The sequence below is a fragment of the Phodopus roborovskii genome, unplaced genomic scaffold (assembly GCF_943737965.1).
Source record: "Phodopus roborovskii unplaced genomic scaffold, PHOROB, whole genome shotgun sequence".
In the NCBI taxonomy this organism is placed as follows: Eukaryota; Metazoa; Chordata; class Mammalia; order Rodentia; family Cricetidae; genus Phodopus; species Phodopus roborovskii.
Window position 1 is genome coordinate 23,506,389 of NW_026126517.1, and position 21,949 is coordinate 23,528,337.

General features: G+C 50.1%; 4 protein-coding genes across 7 annotated transcripts in view; 2 read left to right on the plus strand and 2 right to left on the minus strand.

Moving 5' to 3' along the window:
* Sik3 (SIK family kinase 3) overlaps positions 1–10,089 on the plus strand; it is a 214,907-nt gene extending 204,818 nt beyond the window's left edge. For all 3 annotated transcript variants that reach the window (XM_051197322.1, XM_051197324.1, XM_051197323.1), the window contains 4 exons: positions 5,369–5,532; positions 6,186–6,318; positions 7,024–7,194; positions 7,984–10,089. In XM_051197322.1, the coding sequence (XP_051053279.1) occupies positions 5,369–5,532; positions 6,186–6,318; positions 7,024–7,181 (455 nt within the window). In that variant the 3' untranslated portion in view covers positions 7,182–7,194; positions 7,984–10,089. The remainder of the gene's footprint in view (positions 1–5,368; positions 5,533–6,185; positions 6,319–7,023; positions 7,195–7,983) is intronic.
* Positions 1–21,949, minus strand: part of Tagln (transgelin) — a 911,813-nt gene that overhangs the window by 282,461 nt on the left and 607,403 nt on the right. The window lies entirely within an intron of this gene.
* Apoa1 (apolipoprotein A1) lies at positions 14,952–16,582 on the plus strand. The gene is made up of 3 exons (XM_051197333.1): positions 14,952–15,088; positions 15,276–15,429; positions 15,924–16,582. The coding sequence occupies exons 1-3, from the start codon at positions 15,046–15,048 to the stop codon at positions 16,519–16,521; spliced, it is 795 nt and encodes a 264-aa protein (XP_051053290.1). The 5' UTR covers positions 14,952–15,045; the 3' UTR covers positions 16,522–16,582.
* Positions 19,171–21,745, minus strand: Apoc3 (apolipoprotein C3). Of its 2 annotated transcripts, none has more exons than XM_051197339.1 (4): positions 21,680–21,745; positions 20,539–20,606; positions 20,294–20,417; positions 19,171–19,444 (listed from the first exon to the last, which is right to left on the minus strand). In XM_051197339.1, exons 2-4 carry the CDS (start codon positions 20,591–20,593, stop codon positions 19,321–19,323), a joined length of 303 nt encoding a protein of 100 aa, XP_051053296.1. In that variant the 5' UTR covers positions 20,594–20,606; positions 21,680–21,745; the 3' UTR covers positions 19,171–19,320. The 2 variants fall into 2 exon arrangements, with proteins under 2 accessions (XP_051053296.1, XP_051053295.1); XM_051197338.1 differs by lacking the exon at positions 21,680–21,745 and adding an exon at positions 21,152–21,300.

Below are 21,949 nucleotides of genomic sequence, written 5' to 3' on the forward strand. Positions count from 1 at the left end.
GACATTAGTTTGGTAGAAGCTTCCTTTACTGTCTGTCTGCTGCTGTATCACAGAGATGAGTGGCCCTCCCATTTATTTGTTTGTTTGTTTGTTTGTTTGTTTGTTTTACATGTCAATCCCAGTTCCCTCACCATCCCTCTCTACCTCCCTCCCATGCCCCTCCACCATCCCATCACCCCCCCCCACTCCACATGTAGGGTGATGCCTCCAGGAGGGGTCACCTAAATCTGCCAAGTCATTTGGAGTAAGGACTAGGCCCTCCCTCCTGTGTCTAGGCTAAGGGAGTATCCCTCCATGGGGGATGTGCTCCCAAAGTCCTTTTGTGCACCAGGGATACATCCTGGTTCCACTGTCCGCAGTCCCTTAGACTGCCCAGTCCTTCTAACTGAGACCCATGTTCAGGGGGTCTGAGTCGGTCTAATGCTGGATTCCCAGCTATCAGTCTGGGGGGAGTGGCCCTGTTATCCAATGTCTGCCCCCAGCAAAGCCACAAATGTATGTATAATTATGCGAGTTTAGGCCCCGAAGAGTGAAGTGATGCAGGGGAGGCGTTCGTGAATTAGTGAGGCCCAGTGCATGCTGCTGCAGTTGCTTCAGAACCCCTTAGAGTGTGCATGTTGGGGTCCGCCTGTGTGTTCAAAGTGATCCTCTCTGGAGCCCTGCTGTCCTTACGCTATCACAAGTTGTCGGGACCTACTCAGTAAACACGCTTCTGTTTGTTCTTCCAGTAGTGAGGGGACTGAGCTAAATGAAAGCTTGTCGAACCCCTGCTCTGTGCTTGATGCTTTTGACTCAGTTTATGTTTCCTTCTCACACCCACCCTGAGGAAGCATGGGTTAAGATTCCATTTCAGAAGCCAGGCTGTGGTGGTGAACACTTTTAATCCCAGCACTTTGGAGGCAGAGGACCTCCGATTGAGGCTAGCCTGGTCTACAGAGTGAGCTCCAGGGCAGCCAGGGCTACCCAGAGAAACTATCAAACGTTACAGGAGTGAGTGTGCTCAGTGGGTAAAGCACTCACCATGCAAGCCTGACTGACAACTTGAGTGTGATCCCAGAACCCGTGTAAGAATGGAAGAAAAGGAATAGCTCCGAAAGAGTATCTTCTGACCTCCATACATGTCCCATGGCACCCACACACATATTTATTTATACATATGCAATCATAATCAGAATAAAGAAATTTTACAGACCGTTCTAACAGTGTGCTCCACCAGACCACAGGAAGGGCAGGACCTTCATCCTTGCCACTCTGTTTGGACAGAGGAACCTGATGGTTCTTGATAGCCCCTCCATCTCAGTGGAGTTGCAGGAGAGAAGTTGAATACAAGTACTAAGCCAGTAGTGCTGTGGGGATGTGGGAGGGAAAGCCGAAGGGCCTGTCCTCGGCCCTATTCATGAAGAGCTATGTCAGAAGTTGTCTAGAATGTGCTATAGCTAACAAGCGCAGAACTCTAGGCATATTAGTATTTCTTAAGAGTGGATGAGCAAAGCTTACTGATGTTAGTCTAGGAAACTTAGTTGCCTTTGTCCTGTGTCTGTGGTTTTTTTGTTTCCTGTATGTCTTGTTTGCTGACATCCAGTAGGAGGCCATCCTGGACAGAGCACTGGGCACACACTTTGTCAGAAATTTCTTCCAAATGTCACAGGTTTCAGGGTTAACTCTGCCCTTTTCTGCCTACGGTCTCATTGTCCTCCACTTGAGGAGTGAAAATAGGGTGCATCCTCTTGCTGCACTGTTTGTTACAGGGGCTTCAGGCTTTGACTGCATAAGTAAATAAATACAATTGCACTAACAGCTTAAACAATGAGGTTACCAACTTAGACTCAGAAAACCACATCCTCTTCTCCCAGCCCAGTCAGCTTCAGGCCTGAAGGGTAAAGTGCTGACAGCCTTGGAGGGATTAAGATGTTAACCCTTAGAGCCTTTAAGAGGTAGGCAAACATGCCGTTTCTCATTACTCTTAAAACCCAGTAAATAGTAAGGACGAGTCAACATTGACAGATTCAACAGTTACGCAAACTGCCCTGGAGTCCCCCCGGGTGTGGGGGTGTGCCTTGGATCCCTTTGTGCATTTTGTCCCTTACTTGTTCAGACAGTCACCCTACTCTCTGTACCCCCCACCCCTGGTCATTGGAAGGCATGGTCCCTGCTTTGTTTATATGCCCTTCTGTGAGCCTGCCTGTTCTTCCAGCTCCTGAAATGGCATAAAGGCCACCAGAGACTCTTGTCCCTTGGTCAGCAGGTTGGTCTTTTTACAGCCACTGGTCAGCAGGTCTCATCTATGGACTTTGAGGCTCAGGACTCTTCCTAAACTCATCCCTTTACCTGTGGAGTCCTTAATGTTTACCACAGACATTCCACTTGTGTCAGGGGTTTTGGAGCCCTTAGCTGTCAGATAAGGGAGGCTACCTGGCTGCCACATTGTGTGTACTCTAGTGGTGATTGACCTGGACCCTGGCTTATGCTGCCTCATTCTTGGCCCTTATATTCTTTCCTTTATGCCTGTGATAGTTTCCTGTCTCTGAGGAGATCAGCTTATGGGGAGGAAAGATTTGTCAGAGGTCACAGCTATAATTTGACCTTGTTGCTTTGGGGCCTGAGACAACACTTCATGGCAAGGCATGACATGTTGGAACAAAGCTACACCTCATTCTGGCTGGGAAACAGAAAGGGAACAAAGGGGGAGCTGGCTCCCAAATCCCAGTCAAGGACACACCCCATCGTCCTCTAACTTTTTAAAAACCTTTTTTCGTTGTATTTCTTTTGTATCGTGCCAGTAGCTGGGTTTGTTCCATAGCCCTCATGTGGAGGTCAGAGGACATGTACGAGTTTGTCTTGTCCTTTCACAACGTGATCCCAGGGATGGGATGGAACTGAGGTCTTCAGGCTTATTGCAAGTACCTTTACCCATGGAGCCATCTTGCCACTCTGAGAGGGAGAGAAGAGGGTGGGAGGGGGTGGAGGAGAAGAGAGAGAGAGAGAGAGAGAGAGAGAGAGAGAGAGAGAGAGAGACAGAGAGAGAGAGAGAGAGAGAGAGAGAGAGAGAGAGATTGAGATTGCAGTTGCATACAGCTCAGGACAGTTGAGAGGGTTAGTTCTCTTCTTTCCTCCACCTGGGGATTAAACTCGGGTCATCAGACTTGATGGCAAGTGCTTTACCTGCTGAACCAACTCACCAGCCCCAACCTAACCCTCCTAAAAATTCCATAACACCCTATTAGTGCCAGGTGCCTTTGGGTGACAGCCAAGATCCTTACCCCAGCAGCTCCCGGTTCCCACTCTTCCTCTTCCCAGCACAACTTCTGAATGTGAGATGCCAACCCCTCCAGTAAAAGCCTGCTCCCCAACTACTGTCAGTATGCTTCCTTCATTTTCATCTGGTGTGGATTTATATTTTTGTGATGTTTAAGGATCACGCACAGGTCCTACATACATTAAGCAAGCATTTTGCCGCTGAGCAGTGTTTTCAGCCCTAGATCTGGTTCATTATCACATTTATTCCTTCTAGATCAGAAGCTGCCACTCTGGAAAATTAAAGTTTGGGTAACTAATCTGTCCGGTGTCCCTTGCTCTGTTAGCGGAAGTAAGGTCCAGAAGGATCAGCTCCCTGGCTCCCTCCTTCCCCCAGGAAGCAATGAAGCTAGTGTCAAGCCGAGTCTTCCCCTTCCAGACTTGTGTTCCTGGCCACTGTGCCATCTCCACTGGACAGAGGAGAGAGCGCTACACTGGGCACCCAGCAAAGCTGGTCACCTGATTTACCAAATGATTGCTCTTACGTCCTGGTGGCATTCTCGAGCTGTGAACATCACCCAGAAAGCCAGGCAGGAGAGCTAAGAGCAGGAAAGCAGATCCTGAAGTCTTCAGAAAGGCTGGGCGGGTGTTTGGATTTGGAGAAGCCTCATTTCTCAGATCTAAAAAGTTCAAAAGTGGGAAAGAGGACAGACAGGAAAGCACACACACAGAAGCATCTGGAAGAAGGAGAAGGATGTTAAATACAAGCGCCAGGACTGTTGTTAGCTTTGCTGCCTGCTCCTGGTTGATAGCAGTCCTTAAAATCTCTGAACAAGGTCCAGTGAAATAGCTCAGCAGGTAAAACCCTGGTGATGTGAGTTTGAGCCCTGCAACCTACAATGGACTGAGAGAACCAACTCCAGAAAGTTGTCCTCTCGCCTCCACACACAGGACATAGCATGCGCGAACCTGTGTGCACACAATTAGTTACATTTAATGTTTCAAATCTTTGAACAAGAGCTGGGGTGTAACACCAGTAACACTACATATATACAACACATGCACCACATACATAGAACATACACATGCACACATATAAAAATAGGAACAGGGATAAAAGAACAAAACTAGCACAGTCTTTATAGGGTAGTAACTGTGGGTAGTTAGAAAAAAAATCTAGGCGAGAGGTAATGGGCCTTGACGGGAAGTAGAAAGTCTCGATGCTGAAGTGTCCACCACTGAGTGAGTGACTTCAGACTTCTAGCTATTGTGAGACCAGAAAAAAGGAATCAAGCATGACTCCAAGAGCTTATCCCTTAAAGATTAGGGGAATAAGAGGCTAAAACCAAGGGTGTCTGGAGGAGTACCAGGTTCTGGGGAAGTTGATGAGTTTGGAATTTGATATAAGTGTTACATACTGGTTAGATATACAAGAAAATAGTTGGATCTATGGATCTGGAACATAAGAAAGCATATCAGTAATTCTTTTCACACTTATTTAGTGTATGTACACGTGCATGAGCACACATGTGGAATCATGTGTCCTTCTAGGTGAGTTCGGCTCATCAAGCTTGATGACAAGTGTTTCTCTTCACTGAGCATCTTGCTGGTCCCATTACAGTATTTTTTTTACACAGACTCAGTGTAGTTGAAGCCATGGACCTAGATGATGTCAAAATAGCCATGGGGAGTGAGGTCAAGCACAGCAGGCAGCGCCACAAGTAGCAGTGGGAACAGAAGAGACCTGGGGTGGTGCTAAGGCGGAAGCCGCAGCCCTGAGTTCAGGCCGGAAGTTCTGGCGGCTGGAGTTCTCCCTCTGTACACCGATTTGGGAGCAAACGCAAGCTAAGCCAGCAGAAAGGTAGGGAAAGAGGATGAGTGTGGCCCGGCTCATACCAACTAGGTGGGGTTTCCCCTTAGGGCAGGGAGTACCCTAAAGAAACTCGTATTTGCTGTAGGACCTGGTATTGTCTAGCTGGCCAGCTCCTTTAACACCAGTGCCAGCCGGCTGAGCTTGGCAATTGGGTAGTTATGGTCTCCCTCTCACTCATTGTCTCTTGCAAGGGGTGGCCTGGGAGTTGACATCACTGAGAAAAGTCATGGACCTGCTCACCCTGTTGTGCTTGTTTCCTAGAGTCTGTCATAGGGAATTGCATGGATAGAAGTTCTCCAGGACAAGCAATGGAACTGCCAGATCACAACGGGCTTGCGTATCCAACTCGGCCCTCGGTCCATGAGCCTCTCAGGTCCCGGACCCTCCAGAGACACCACACGATCCAGAACAGTGACGATGCATACGTATGTTGGCCCCTCCTGCTGCTTAGAGGTGGGATGTTGCCAATCTTAATTTGAAAGCAGAACTTACCCTTCAGCATCTTCTCAGAGTCCAGCCCTCTGCAGGCTGTGGGGGGGGGGGGGTGCATTTCTTTGATTTTTTCCGTAACAGACAAGCCTTACCTCTTCATCCAAATGTTAGGCTTTGGACTCAAATAAGCTGATATCTTGGGTCTTAACCTCTCCCAGAAATTTAAACCCAGGCCTCAACCTATGAACCGTCAGTTTTTGGTCCTTTTCTGGCAACTTGTTTCCCTGTCTCTGGCTTTCTTGAGAATTGACCTGTCGGCTGGGACACACCCAACCGTGGTAGCACCTAGAAGCCATCAGCCAGCAGTTTGTGGCTGTTGAAATGTGACTGGGTTAAAGTCATACAAGATTACAAATTTAGTTCTTCCACTGTACATACTTTACATGCCCAGCAGCTACCTTGTCACAGGGCATTTGAGAACAGGGCTGTCCCCTCAGAGAGCAGTCAACAGCTCTGTGCAGCAGAGGAAGCGAGTTTTGGAGTGGTGACCCAGGACACCCTTTGCCTGAGCTGCTGTGGAGGGAATAGGGGGTCCCCTGAGAGTGGCACATTGTCTGGCAGCCTCACCCCTGACTGTTTTCTGCAGGTGCAGCTGGATACCTTGCCAGGAATGAGCCTGGTGGCAGGGAAGGCACTGAGCTCTGCCCGAATGTCAGATGCAGTTCTCAGTCAGTCTTCACTCATGGGCAGCCAGCAGTTTCAGGACGGGGAAGATGAAGGTGAGGCCTTGCCCATGGGTACTCCTGGGCAGTTCCCCAGAGGGACTTCTGTGGAAACAGTTCACTGTGTGAAGTGCTACATAGTGTCACTCACCACACATCTCCCTGAGAGTGCATGTGTAAGGGACTCTGGCTTCAGTCCGCACAGAGTCATCATAGTCCAAGCTGCAGCAGGAGGCACCTTCAGTAATAGCTCTTTCCACATCTTCATAGAGGGCCTTATACCTCAGTAGATCATACGTGTCTGTGTCTCTGTAGAGCCAGGGCAACAGACCATAAATAGAGGCCTGATAATAGATAGGTCCACCCTTCCTAAGCTTTGCAGGCTAAGCCTTAACCTTCCTGATCCCAAGTCCTCTTCTTTGGAGACAAGAAGAGAGCAGCAGCACGCACTGCCTACCTTGTGTCTCGAGGGATGCTGACCTCCTGCGGGATTGTTTATGAGTGCAATGTCCAGGAAAATGTGCCTTGGCCTGGCTCCTTGTGGGCACTCACTACAGTTGTCCTTCCCACCAACTTGAAGAAAAGGCCGCAGAGGGGTTTCTCATCTTAAAGAGGATTGTGAAAGGAAAGGGGGAAGGTGGTCAGGAAGGGTCCCTCAAGTCCGAAGGGCCTGCTGCAGCTGAAGTCAGAGCGGGAATGAGGCTGGGGTTGACAGAGAACTGCCTCCCTCTCCTGTCTCACTTGTTCTTTTTGGTCTTGCAGAATGCAGGGTGAGCCTGGGAGGTCACGAGCATCCAGGCCTGAGTGATGGCAGCCAGCATTTAAACTCCTCTCGCTATCCATCTACGTGTGTTACAGACATCCTGCTCAGCCACAAGCACCCCGAGGTTTCCTTCAGCATGGAGCAGGCTGGCGTGTAGCAGGATATGGAGAGTGAGTGTCACCCTGGTCAGGCCCAGCCCCGTGGCCCAGTGCCAGCCCCTGACCCCTTCAGCATGTTCATTCCTTGTGTGGTACCTGGTGAGCCTGAGTATCCCTCTTTCCATGCAGCCTTCCCATCTGCCTTTTTTTTTTTTTTTTTTTTTTTTTTTCTTTTTTTAAAGTTCTATGTTAGTTTTGAGGTGAACTGTATGTCTCTTATGAGACCCAGTGAGCTACAGCTGCAAAGGACAGAGGCCAGTGACCTTTGGCCAGCACACTAAGAAAGGGAGCTAATCTTTACACTCTATCCTGAAGGGTGAAACCCAACCAAAGAACAGATCCAGCCATGATCCTTCATTCATCATTTTTGTTGTTGTGTGTTTTGGCATTTTGGTGCTGGGCATAGAACCCAGGGCTAGGCAAGCACTCTGCCACAGAATTCCAGCCCCAGCCCCAGCTGGACTTTGTAAGGAGTAAACAAAGGATCTATCGTCTGAGACCCATGCTGAAAAGGGCAGTGGGCACTAGTAGTTCTGTCTCCACAGAGACAGAAAGACTTGAGGAAAGTGAAGTCACAGACAGAGGCATGGCAGGGCCTCAGTGTGGCCAGGCTCATACAGTGACACCTGAAAAAGACTTCACTGAGGGCCTTCTAGCATATGGCTTACTGGTAGAGCACATATATGACATACACAGGACCTGAGTTCCAGCCCCAGGACCATTAGAAAGCGGTAGGGAGTATGCGTGAAGACTCTATGACTCGGGCCGCTCCTTCAAAGTCGTCCTGTGTCTGCTTCCCAGGTGTGTGTGCAGCTGAGGAGGAGGTTGACCCTAAACCAACAGTGTCCAGCAGCGTCGCATCACCTTGCCATCTGTGTCTCTGCCAGGACAGTGCAGCTCCTTTCCCCACACTGGGCACCAGTAGGCCGTTGCTTGGGTTCTGAGGGACTTTTGCTATGTTTGTTTGTATGACCAAGGCACCAAGGAAATAAACAGGAAATCCATGTTCTCCATCTTCTGGGAACCGGCATCTGGTGTGCTTGAGTTTCTGGTGTTTGGAGGTTTGCTTGTATTTTGTTTGGGGAATTTTCCTTTGGGGATGACGTTTTTCTCCTCCTCCCCCACCTCTCCTTTCTTCAGCTCGTGCTCTTTCTCCCTCCCTCCCTTCCTCCTTCCCTCCCTCCTTCCCCCTCTCTCTTGGTTTTGTTTTCTCCTTTCCATTTCTGAGGCAGAGGAGCTAGCAGTTAGTATTCAGGGGCTGAACCTCAGGACCCTCCATTCCACAGCCTCTCTCCCTCTGCTCCAGTCTGCCAGGAACAAATGCTAGACTGGAGCTCAGTGGCTAAGAAAGAGAGAGTAAAAGAAAAAAAGAAACTCGAGCCTGGAATCTGATGCAGTGTCCTGCTGGGCGCTACTAGAACTGTATCTGGTCCAGCATAGGCTGAATGGCCTGCTGCTGAAGGTTCCAACCAGTATGGCTCAGTGTGGGGCCTTCTGTGTGTGGCTCAGCGCCCCTCTAGCCACCATCCAACTGGTTTCCCCTCATGAGTGAACACCCAGCAGCGATGCACTGTGCTGCTTGTGTGGCCTCCATTCTTCCTCTCAGCTGCATTGTAAAAAGGACCGTTGGTCCAGTCATGTGTGCATATATATGAGCGTGTATATATGCCCTTCCCTTTCAGCCTCTGTCACAGACAAGGATAGGAGGCTGTGTGGAGCCCCTTAACTTCCTCCTCTCCCTAGCATCTTCAGCCCCTACATTTTAATTCTTGATCATGTAGGAATTGTTTTTGGTAAATGTTGATATTATTGTTATTATTGTTATTATTAATAAAGACAAAATAATTTTTGTTTAAAAGAGAATTGTTTAACCAGATTCTGTGCTATTGAACTGTGGCTTGCGCCTTCTGTTCGAAGCATTTTCCTTGGCATTGGCATTGTGAACCACTCTCCTGTGCCATCGAAGGATGCAGTGCCCCCCCCCCCTTTCCCACCTGAAGCAGCGCATATGCAATAGCTAGTGTTTATGTCCTTACCTTTCTCCCTCTGCTGATAGAAACCAAAGTCTCCTTTGCAGCCTGGGGGCTGAGCAAGGCCTTGTTCTCTCCTGGTCCTCAAAACCAGTGAGGAGTGGCCTCTGTTCTGACTCTTAGCCCTCATTTCTGAGAGCCAGAGGTCTCCTTCCTCTGCATTTGCACAGAAGAAAGCAGTTGCCTAGCATGGCATCCAGATGTTGCCAGCAGGGCCCCCACCCAGCTTATCCTTCTCCGCTGACACCGGCAGCTTGCTTCTGAGCCCACTGTCCCTTGAGTGGGTTTGTTTTCGATGCAAGAGCTTTGCTGGGGACCTGTTCCATGGTCCTGTATCCTCCAGTCTCCTCTCCACTTCATGGGGTCACCAGTCACTCACCACAAGTCTGACTTCCCAAGAAAGCTTGAAGAGCCGTTGTTGGCTTCTAAGCTCAGTCCAACTCTGATGTCCAGGGTGTGTCCTGCTGCTCCGAATGCTCGGCCTGACCTGTTTACATGGTACTAGATTGATGGAAGAGCAGATGCCACCCTCCAGAGCCACCCAGAATGAAAGCCAGTGAGCCTATTAACCGTGCCATCTTGCAAACTATTTTCAAGATCATCATTGCTTTACATTGTAGTAACCAATATGCGCAATATGTTGAATATATATGAATATACTTTGCTATTTCTGTTCTTTGAAAATGTTAAGAAGTATTTTTTTCTTTCTCATTTCTGTTAAACTTAAAAAAAACAAAAAGGCTTAAAAAAAAAAAATCTCCAGATTCAAGTTGCTAAGACATTTTGTCCTTGTTTGTGTGGGACATTTACAACTTAGTAACTTGGTTGGACAGTAGGAGGTTGTGGAAATAAAAACCTTATTATGTTCTAACACTGATATGTTGTTTGCCTTACAGTTCAGAGTCTAGCGAGGAAATCACATGGGGTGGAGATGAATGGACACAGGTGTCTGGAGAAATCCCCAGGCATAGGGTGGGGCTCTGATGGTTCCCTCACCTTGCCTTCTGAGCCTAGCAAGTCAATCTCACACTGTGTCCTAGACATTCATGTGGACTCTAACCCCTCAGAAGGGACACATTTATGTTTGCAGAGTTGGATGGAAAATGGATTACTTGGGGTCTTCAGGAAGGAGAGCCGTGAGTTGACCCTGGCTGGAACAGTTGTGGGGTGACTTCAGTCAGCTGAAAGATCAATGAGATACTCAAGCATAGGACAGAAAGGGGCTTTCCTGTTGTTTTCCTCTGTCTGTGCCTGGATTCCAGTACAGGGCAGAATTTCCAACAGGTCCCAGGCACAGCAGAGAAGACTAAAATCTTGTGTGAAGACAGCTCAGTGACTTTGGGAATATGGAGCATTTAGAAAGAGTGAGAGAGGCTGGAAAGATGGTTCAGTAGTTAAGAGCACCAATTTCCTGCAGCTCACACCACCCCAGAACTCCAGTTCCAAGGGATCCGACACGTTCCACAGGCACCTGTATACAGATGGTATACACTCCTACATAGAAAAATCTTCTATAGGAAAGAAAGCCTTTGAGCCTAAAGTAGTGATGGGATTGTTGAGAGCAGAGGATGCCATCTCAGGCAAGCCCCTGGAAGGCCTGAAGTGCACACTGCTGCTAGAGGTGAGCCAGTGATGGGCCCTAAGGACTCCCAAGAAGTCATCACACCTTTTGCCACAGGTGCTGCTCTGGCAGTCACTGGATGCTTTCAGCTTGAGGTAGGGTGGGTATCCAGGGCAGCAGGATTCAGCTTGAGGTAGGGTGGGTATCCAGGGCAGCAGGATTCACTCGCCTGGGCTCAGGGAAGGAGACTGACTGTGCTGGTGTTAGACCCCACCCACTCAACCACAAAATACTTATTCTCCTGAGCAGGAGGCAGGAGTATCATGCAGAGCTGGTGACAGTGTCCTCGCTGTAACAGGGCTGTCAATCAAGAAACCTTGGGAACCCAGCTGCTTAGGGAGACCCCAAGCCCCAGTTCCCCATTCCTACCAACACCGTTTCTTACCGGGTACATATTTCCAGAAGGGGCTGCCACCAGTGAAGGCTCGCGCCTTCCTATGACCCTTTGCCAGTCTGGGAGCCTTTAGTGTACCAATGTCATTCATCCAGTGAATGTTTGGCAAGTCTCTGGTGCCAGGCCCAGCCAAGGACAGAGTCCCTGCACTGCCCTGTGCAGATAATCTGCTGTGTTGAGACAGACATTGTGAAATGGGCTACATTCATGGCTCCTGAAGTTGCCAGCACTCCCATGAATGTTAAGGGATTCAAAGGCAGCACTTGCCCAATTCAGAGGCTAGTTTGGAGGCTTCCAAGATGAGAGTGAGGATGGTGGTAGAAACCATAATGACGGGCATTGTCTCTACTCCCTGGACCAACCCTAGACACCCAGCACCTCTAACAATGACCAAACCCAGTCTTAATCTATGATGACCCCATTTTAGTATTGATCTGCCTAGAAGGACTTCCTGTCCAGAATAGTAAGGCACTGTTTAGTTTAAGCCAAATGTGTCTTGTGATAAAGTGACAGACACTAGCAAGTAAGTATGAAGCAGGGAGGGGGTGGGGGGGAAGTGACCATGGTGGCATACACCTGTAACCTCAGCACAGAAAGCCAAGGCAGGATACCAAGACGGGAACACACTTACTGCTCGGTAACAGCTTGTCCCAGAGTTCTCTTACTCTGATGGCTTGGGTTCCAATCCCTGAGCCAGGCGTGTCCCTGAAAAGAATATGAAGGCTTATGAAATCAAGAAGCCACCATCAGAGAACTAGAAGCCAGACCTGACTCCCAGCCCCAGGGCACCATCTCAATGCTGAGGGGCAAGAATGCCCTTATTGGCTCTAAGCTGCAATTTTCTGACAGGCAAAATACCAAGGGAGAAAACCTGGGCCTCCAGCCTTATCGGATGTCTCAAGTTAACTGAAATTGAGATGAGGACCTGAGCAAATATTAGGCTCAAGTAGCTGGCCACCATCATTTCAGTAATGAGCCAAAAAGAAAGGTAAAAACTAACGAGCAGGCTGTGGATCAACAGGTAAGCTGCTCCTGTCGGGGGCAGCCTTGATCATTCTCTTAAGCAGGCCACCTCCCTCTGCATTCTTCCATAGACATACAGGACTGGTTTCATCCTGGAGAAGACATCACAGTGCCAGGCACCTGCCTGCCTTGCCCCATTTCTGTTGCCCGAAGCCGGAGTCACAGGCTTAGGCCTACTAATGCAAATGTGTTCATGGCAGTGAAATCGGGATTCTAGGACACAGAGCACTTGCCATTTGCTGCTCGTTACCTTTCAACAGTTTTGTGCACATGTTCAAGTTTCATGGTTAACACAACAAGAATATCTTAGAGCTCCAGAGTTCAGAAGGTCAAACCATAGCTAAAAACATGGCCGAGTTTTCATTCAGAAAAACCTGCACCTTCACTTCTGCCAGCATCCTTGGATAGGCAGCCATTGTCCCTTGGCTCAATCACTGCTGCCAGCACTCACATTGTCTACCCCTGTTCCTGTTCTCCCGCCTCCGCTTGCATATTGAAGGGCTTCTGTGATTACAGTGCCCTCTGGACACCTAGGCTCAAGCCCCTTAATCACACTTTCCATGTTAGGCAGCAGTATGGGTTCCTGGCATTAGAAGTGCACACGCATCTCTCTACCCCGTCATTCTGCTTCTCACACTGACTGGGATCATAACAAAGGTATGGCGTGTCCTGTCAGTATCTTAACTTAGTAGATAAGAAGCACAGGGATGGGAGGTTATGCAACTCATCCAGGTCACCCTGAGAATAAGCAGCAGAGCCCAGGTTCAAACCAAGGTTCTCTCTGGTTCCAAAGCCTCTTGGGATGGGAGCAACCTGAAACCCAGCCACTCCCAGAGCTGGTAGAGATTCCTGACTGGCTTCCAGAGAGTTGGGAGATGGGCAGAGCACATGCCTGCCCTGGGTCCCAAGTGCAGAGACCTGGGTTCAAGGTCCATCCCTGCCCTGCTCCCAAGGCTGGGAGATCTGGGACACAGCAAATTCCTCGCACATTTGCCAGTTCCTCATTCTGAAGAAACTTCATAAGTGAGGCTCGAACAGATGGTTTCAAATGTTTCTTTTAGCTGGGAAATTCACAGGTTCCATGATAAGATTTCCTGGATGATTAAGTTTTTTAAGATAGACCCATGTAGCCCTGGCTGATCTCAAATTTGCTATGTAACCAAGGCTGGTTTTGAACCCTTTTGGAAGGATTGAAGACATAATCCATCATACTCAGCCCAGCATACCCAGCTACCCAGCCCTCCCATACTGAGGATTGAGCCTATACCCTCACCATTCTGGAGAGACGTAACATAGCTGAACTACACCAGTCCTTTTGGTGGTCGTAGTAGATGGTGAGGTTGTCTTTGGAAGGGAGGCTGGGAAACGTACACATAACAAAAACCTTGACAACTCTAAAGTCTGGGATGAAACAATAATAGACTCCTTAACTAGCATGTGCAAGGCCTTGGTTTCTATCCACAGCAAAATACACACATACACACATGCATGTGCACACATACTTTTTCCTTTTCCTTTTCTTTTGAGAAAGGGTTTCTCTGTGTAACAGTCCTAGCTGCCCTGCAACTCCAAATGTAGACCAGACTAGCCTTGAACTCACAGACATCCACGTGCCTCTGCCTCCTGAGTGCTGGGATTAAAGATGTACACCACCACCACCCAGCTATACACACACTTTTGGGGGGGTGCTTTTTGTTTGTTTGCTTGTTTTTTCAAGATGGTGTTTCTCTGTGTAACAGCCCTGTCTGTCCTAGAACTCACCTTGTAAATCAGGTTGGCCTCGAACTCAGAGATCTCTCTGCCTCTGCCTCCCAAGTGCTAGGATTAAAGGCATGCACCACCGCTGCCCGGCTTGGAAGGATGAAGCAGAATATCTTGAGTTGGAGGTAGGCTTGAGCTACACAGAAATATCTTGCCTCCAAAAGGAAGAAAGGGAAGGGAGAGGGAGGCAGGGAAGGAGAGAAGGAGAGAAGGAAGGAGCTGACAACTCCATGGTAGCCTCATGTCTTCGAAAGTGTCAAAGGGTCTTCATCCTCAGCCTGGGGCCCTGAGCCCCTCTACATTTCACCCAGGCAATTTCCTGGCGCCTCAGCTGTTCTTGGATTTAGGGATGGGAGGCCTATCAGGCACATGGCATCTGGAGACAGGCATACCCTACCTGGGGAACCAGAGTCAACTTCTTGTAATGCAAGAAAACTTTGGGGTGGGAAGTGAGTGCAGGAGCCCAAAGTTCCCTACCCCAACCCTACTCCAGGCTCAGGGGACAACAGCAACCCATAGGAGTACAGGAAGGAGATGGTGCAGCGGCCTTAACCCTGGGGACCTCCTGAGTCTGCAGCCACCCCCTGCTTCCTCCACCTGAACCCTTGATCCCAGCTCTGCAGCCCCCGCAGCTTCCTGTTTGCCCACTCTGTTTGCCCAGCCTCAGGAACACAGCTGATCCTTGAACTCTAAGTTCCACATAGTCAGGACAAGTAAGCAGAGACAGGGCCAGGGTTGGGCTTATCAGCCCTCCCGCCCAGCCCCTGCCTGCAGACATAAATAGACCAAGGAAGAAGAGCTGGGCACTCAGAGACTATTGGAGAGCTCCAGGGGGGTAAGTGCTGCTACCTGCCCTAGACTACTCTGGCTCACTAGTGCCTCAGCCACTCTGTGGGTTTCTGGGACCTTTTCCCGCTCTAGACCCTTCTCCTCCCACTGGCTTGAAGGTGGGGTGCAAGTATAGGGCTTCTGTGTGGCAGAGCTCCCCTTCAGCTCAGCAACTCTATCTCTTCAGGTCACCCACACCGTTCAGGATGAAAGCTGTGGTCCTGGCCGTGGCTGTGCTCTTCCTGACCGGTAGGTGCCTCCAACCCAGGGAAGCAACAATTGGGGTGCAGTGGGCTTCTGCTTAGGCCTCCATGGCCTACCTTCCTGGGTACAGAGAACAGAATCCTCTCTGGTCTCCTCCCTGACTCCAAGTCTGACATTCAGCTCAGACCCCAGCCCAGAGCTGGCCTGACATGGGTCTCCCCTCCATGCCCAGGGAGCCAGGCTCGGCACTTCTGGCAGCAAGATGACCCCCAGACCCCATGGGACAGAGTGAAGGATTTCGCCACCGTGTATGTGGACGCAGTCAAAGACAGCGGCAGAGAATATGTGTCTCAGTTTGAAACCTCCGCCTTGGGAAAACAGCTGAAGTAAGGAAGAAGCCAGCCTGAGACCTGGAGCAGGGCGAGGGTTGTCCATCCAGGGTGGGCAAAGAGTCCTGTGAGAAGATGATGTAACTGAACTAGGCAAATCTTCACCTGCTATACTACCATTTGAGCACCATGGCAGGGTCCAATGGAGGAATAGGGATGGGACTCACCTGGGTGGTAGGTAACCACAACCCCTCTTTCTGCCTATGAGTGCAAAGGTCCCTTCCCCTGGGTATTCCCCAGTACTGGTTGCCCAGTAAAGAAAGGGAACTGGCCTGGCAACAGGCACCAACCCCATCTGTATCCTTGGTACCTCAGGTCATGTATACAGAGGAATATAGAAGGAGCATAGGGCGTTAGAGGGGTGCGTGTTCTGGCAAACTAGGAACATAGCAACTGCACGTTTGGAGATAAGTGGTACCCAGGACTGCACCCAGACCTGGGGCAGTACAGGATGCCTGGGGCCATCTCTTAGCTGCCCTCTCCTCCTTCAGCCTGAACCTCCTGGAGAACTGGGACACCCTGGGCTCAACCGTTGGTCGCCTGCAGGAGCAGCTAGGCCCAGTGACTCAGGAGTTCTGGGATAACCTGGAAAAGGACACAGATTGGCTGAGGCAGGAGATGAACAAGGACCTGGAGGAGGTGAAGGCGAAGGTGCAGCCCTATCTGGACCAATTCCAGACCAAGTGGCAGGAGGAAGTGGCTCTCTACCGCCAGAAGATGGAGCCTCTGGGCACCGAGCTGCGCGACGGGGCGCGCCAGAAGCTGCAAGAGCTGCAGGAGAAACTGGCCCCTCTGGGCGAGGATCTTCGCGACCGCATGCGCCACCACGTTGACTCTCTGCGCACAAAGCTGACGCCCTACAGCAACCAGATGCGCCAGCGCCTGGCCGAGCGCCTGGCCCAACTCAAGGACAGCCCCACCCTGGCTGAGTACCACACTAAGGCCACGGACCATCTGAAGGCGCTGGGCGAGAAGGCCAAACCGGCTCTGGAGGACCTGCGCCAGGGCCTGATGCCCGTGCTGGAGAGCTTCAAGGCCAGATTAATGAGTATGATCGAGGAAGCCAGCAAGAAGCTGAACTCCCAGTGAGGCATCCATCTCCACACCCTATCCCTGCAATTGCTTTCTTAGAATAAACAATTTTCCAAAATGGGATGGCTTCTTTCTTTGGGGAACGTAGGGAGAGCACTGAAGGGGCATCCAGGGACGATGGGACATGGAGCTGCAGTGGGGAGTCCTTACAGGACTTATCAGCTCTCCAAACTCACTCAAGCTGGACACATGGCTGGTTAAGAGTGTGAGACAGAATCCCTGTCCTAAGAAGGCTCGGAGGGAAACAGATGGCCAGACAAAGTAACAGGGGAGCCCCTTGAAAGTACCCCACAGAGGCACAAACCACTAGTGCTGTAGCCCAGATTGGGAGTGGCTGGCTTTCAGAGGACAAGTTTCCTGTGCAGAAGTGTTTCCAGGTGGGAACCTGGGAAGAGATTGAGAGCATCTTCTACTCCCTAGAGCCAGGATCCCTCAAGAATTCAGAGACTTGAATTATTGTCATCTCCCCACCCCAAACCTGGCCCACTGTGAAAGGCAGCTGTCATAGTGGCTGTAGTCACTCTACCTACCAGTTCGGCAAAAAACACTCGGCAAAAAACACTCTGTGATGCTGATCCCCACATTTATTAAAGAGGCCTTCACATCTATCTCCAAATCACGAATGATGGCCTTTAGGTCTGTGTGAGCCTGGGAAGCTGATGCTAACTTTAGTAAAGGAAAGGTGGGACGGGATGTGTTGTTCTTTAAAAAAACAAAACAAAACAAAACAATTTTTAGCAGTGGTGATGTCATACACCTTTAGTCCCAGCACACGGGAGGCAAATGCACATGAATCTCTGTGAGTTTGAGGTCAGCCTGGTCTACAGAGCCAGGACAGCCAGGGTAACACAGAGAAACCCTGTCTTGAAATGCAAAACAAAACAAAACTTTTATTACATTGGGCTGGTAAGATGGCTCACCAGGTAGAGGCAATTGCTACCAAGCCAGAGGACCTGAATTCAGTACGTGGGAACCCCATCTGCACACACACACACACACACACACACACATAATTTAAATTTTTAGTACATTTATTTTAAATGTGTGTGGATTTTCATGCGCTGCAGAACACATGTGGGCATGTAGAGATCAGAGGATAACTTTCTCCATGTGAGTCCCAAAAACCAAACTCAGGCCACCAGGATTAGTGTAGCAAATGCCTCTACCACCTGAGCCATCTTGCCAGTCCTTATTTATTTACTTATTCATTTATTTTGAGACAGTGTCTCTGATAGCCCAGGCTGGCCTCAAACTCATTTTGCAACCAATGATAACTTCTCATCTTCCTCTTCCTGCCTCCATCTCCCAAGATACCAGGATGCACCACCACACCAAATTTACTCAGTGCTGGGGCTCAGACCCAGTGCTTTGTGCACACCAGGCAAGCATTCTACCAACTGAGCCACATACCAAGCTCCGGATGTTTGGATCAGCTTGCCGTAGGCATACACAATTACTTTAAGTTTTTAAAATGTAGCCAATCATTCATGTTCACACGGGTGAGGGTGTCTGCACACCAACAACCTCTCTCTCACTCAGCTGGCCCTTCTTCATGCTCATTTTAACATGCATGCAGTCTTCACATATCCAGAGAGCCCGTCTCCCTCCTCCCAAGGCTCCTTTTACATTCCCAGTATAGCAATCCAGGCTTGGGTGGGAAGGTTTCTAGATTCGGACACTGGCACCACAGGCTCTGGGTGGTCAGGAGGAGAAGCCTGTGATGGATTTCCTGAGACAACACAGTCTCAGGACTGTTGCACCAATGTTGTCCAGAAAAGAGCCTCCAATACCTGGCAGAGCCTTTCCCCAAGACAATGAAGTAGCAAATGGACAGCTGGCCCTGCAGTGTGCTTGCTTTTGACCCAGGGCAAGTCCTGTCACTCCTCTCAACATTGGTCTTTTCTTCTATCATGTGGAAAACCTGTTTCCTGACCCCGGATCTCTCTGAGGTGAGTGCTTCTGGGTGGTGGGAATGTAGTAAACAACCTTGTTGGCATTCTGAGAGCATTGGGTCTCCATTTCCACCTACAAGGTCAGCCAGTTCAGCTATCACAATGAGAACTGTTCACCAGGTTCCTGGGCTGTGCAGATAGATGCCACATGCTTTTGGACATTGCCATTTCAAGGTCACAGCAAACCTGCTATAGCAGGGCAGACAGTACCCACTTTTTGCTGTGGAAGGGCAGAGCATACCCACTTTCTATATAAGAAATGGAGGCAGCTATAATGCGGTGAGGTCAAGACTTAGCCAGCCTGTCTCCCATCTCGCTTCCTTCCTTTCGGTGTGTTTAAAGGGATCAGGCAGCCTGAACCATGCAAACAAGCAGCATAGGTTTTGTGATCACATCTGACCTCAACACTGAAGATGACATAAAAGTGCTAGCTGGTCAGAATCCACATTCATTGTCCTACATTGCCCATATTTTTCCTACACTTGACAGTTAATCACAGGCTGTAATTGCAAGACTGTTAGCTGATTTGATCTTTCATATAAACTCATCAAGGCAAGCAGGTAAGCAGAGCTAGTCCTATTTACAAAGAAAGAAATGTCCCAGCAGCAACTAAAGAGGTAGAGGAGGTACTGCCCCAGGTCCACTCATTCTCATGCCCAGACATCATGGATCATGGGAGACCCCACACATGGCATCTTCTCATCCAGCTTTATTAGGGGTAGCATGTTTAAGTGACGTCTGGGGAAGGGTGGGAATACTTTCCCTTTCAAGCAACCTTCAGGGGCCAACCACGGGCCGGAGGCCAACAGGATAGATGCACAAGCACATTTGGAACATAGAAGTCTCAATGCTCAGTAGCTGGAGTTGTTGGTAGGTCCTCGGGGGTAGAATCCCAGAGGCTGGAGAACTTGTCAGTAAATGTGCTCCAGTAACCTTTCAGGGAGCTGAGGCCACCGTCCATCCAGCCCCTGGAGGTTAAAGCAGTAAGAGGCATCCACAGAGGTAAGTATGTGTGAAAAGTTCCCCTACCCACACCCAGGACCCTACTAGCTCACCTAGCACTACCCTAGAATCACCTGCAGCTACCTCCCAGGGCCGGTGAGATGACAGAGGAGGTACAGGGGCAACCTAAGAAACCCCACCTTCATCCAGGTTGGGTCTGGGTCAGACAGACCTTCATGGCTGCCCCCCTTTCAAGGCTGAGGCACTGAGCACTGGAGGGTTGATGCTTAGGGTCAGCCTGTCTTTGTAGTCCATACAAATAGTGTCCAGGAGGTGTCCCACTTGGTGGCTCTGCATGTGTGGGGTGGGAGGGGGACAGTCTTTCTTTGGAAAAATTACTGGAGGATTCATGAGTTGCATGACCTAGGCCAGGTCATCTAACTTCTCTGAGCCAGTTTTCTCATCTGCAAAATTGGGGAAATAATATCCTCTCCACACAAAGAACTTTTGTCAACATCTTTTGCTACATAGGTCAATACAAATGTCAGCCAAAGCCATTGGCCAGGGGGCAAGGGTGATGAGCCACAGTGAGCAGATGTCTAACTCAGATTGGGCCTGGGGTGAAGCCCTGAATACAGGCTGTAAGGAGAACAGGTAGCCCCCCCCCAAGCAAGCCTCTCGCCCCATGAATAGAGAAGAAAACTTGCAGCAAGAGCACTATGCACCTCAGGCTACTCTGAGGAGAAGTAGAGGAGGCAGAAGAAGGCTGCTTGCTGTGCTTCTCACCTCAGCCACAGTCAGACAGGCCTAGACCCTGAGTAAGCTTAGGGAGCCGCAGTCCCTGAGTGGGAGGAAAAGAGGACCAGTGGGCATACCTGGCCTGCACAGCCATCTCGGACTCCTGCACACTGGTTAGCGCATCCTGAACCTTCTTGGCAGCGTGCTCCATGTAGCCCTGCACAGAACCCAGCAGCAAGGACCCCTCTACCTCATTAGCTCCTGCAAAAGAGCAGAGTTGAGCCATGTCAGCCCTCAGCTCCTACCCAGCCACCACTTATCAGGGCAGGGCCCCCAGACCAGCTCCCACAGAAACCCCAGGCCCACCTCCCCCCAAACTCACGGGCAGAGGCCAGGAGTGCCAAGAGGGCCACAATGAGGAGCATCCGGGTCTGCATGGCACCAATGCACCTGAAGGAAATTGTCTTGTTGAGGGAATACTGTGGGAGGATCCGCCATATGGAGAATGAATGCCATGGGCTTTTGGATGAATCCCAAGCCTCTCTCCTACTGATATCAGCTCTCAGACAGGGAACTGTACCAGATCCAGGTCCCAAGGCAGGGTGGAAGGTGGAGTGTAGAAACCCTTCACAGAATGGGGCATCTACCCATACTCGGCCCCAGTGTATTAGCTAACATCAGGTTTCTGTTTCTCTCTAGACTCAATGTTTCTGTCTAAAGTAGGCATGCATATCAAAGGCTTCCAATAGCTCTAAGCATGCTGATCAAGAAACAGCATGATCCATTCCAGGCAGCTCTGACACTACCCAGTGTAGAGCTTTTGGCCCAGTGGCCTCCCCTTCTTCAGCTTCTAGCCTTCCCTCATCCACCAGGAACCCAAGGATGGAGGATATTCATGGATCCCAAGGCTTCCATCGGCTAGCTAGCTAGGTGGCAAAGACTTCCTCTGGCTCTCTATCCCCTCCCTCCCTTCCTGTCCTCCCCAGGAGCATTACCTGGAGTAGCTAGCTGCTTCTAGGGATAAACTGAGCAGGCAGGCAGGAGGGCCCTGACCTGTTTTATATGGGCCCCAGGATGGGACATCGGGCACAGAAGTCCCAGTGAGCTGGGCAAAGGTCACCTGCTGAGCAGTTCAGACCAGAGCCTGAGGCAGGGAGCCCGTGCAGCCAGCTGCCAGAAGAATTGAGAAATCCCTCTGAGATTGCCATGCTATTACCTCCAGCTCCACAGCCAAAGGCTGACTCCCCTAGATGAGGCTGGTAAGATAGGGAAAGGCTCAGGGGACAAGGCTCCAGCCTGAGACATGCTTTAGCCCTTCACACTGACCTTCCAGACCCATCTCTTCCGGAAAAAAACCCAGACAATAGCCTGGAGCCAGTGGCAGGCTTCTTCACAGAGGCCCCTTGAATGGAATGGGGAATCTGGTGCAACCATAGATGAGCAGTGGCAGAACTGGGGTGGGAGGTGGCAGAGTGAAGGTCACATGGCCCCCTAGACCTCCACCTCAGGCGTCCACCCACCACTGTGTTCCCAGCAGTCTCTTCTGCTGTGCCTGGGCAGGCGTTGGTGAGAGATGGACAAAGATCAGGCTAAGCTCAAGGCCTTTGCCCCTCCCTCCTCCATGTACTTTGTCTTGCCCTCTGGACCCATTGATAGTATCCTGAGATGGGAACAGGGCTCATGGCTGGATAATATCTTTCCCTAACACAACCAATGGCTTGAATACCTGGGAGCAGCAAGGTATAGAAAGGCTATTCACAAAGAAGGTGAAGGAGGTACTGTGGGGCAGACAG

Bases quoted from the DNA above. Each gene is read 5' to 3' on its own strand.
- Apoa1 (XM_051197333.1), top strand. From the start codon at position 15,046: ATGAAAGCTGTGGTCCTGGCCGTGGCTGTGCTCTTCCTGACCG. The intron at 15,089-15,275 runs GTAGGTGCCTCC...CTCCATGCCCAG, and splicing joins GGCTGTGCTCTTCCTGACCG to GGAGCCAGGCTCGGCACTTC. The intron at 15,430-15,923 runs GTAAGGAAGAAG...CTCCTCCTTCAG, and splicing joins GCCTTGGGAAAACAGCTGAA to CCTGAACCTCCTGGAGAACT.
- Apoc3 (XM_051197339.1), bottom strand. From the start codon at position 20,593: ATGCAGACCCGGATGCTCCTCATTGTGGCCCTCTTGGCACTCCTGGCC. The intron at 20,418-20,538 runs GTGAGTTTGGGG...GCTCTTTTGCAG, and splicing joins GGCACTCCTGGCCTCTGCCC to GAGCTAATGAGGTAGAGGGG. The intron at 19,445-20,293 runs GTATGCCCACTG...TTTAACCTCCAG, and splicing joins GAGATGGCTGTGCAGGCCAG to GGGCTGGATGGACGGTGGCC.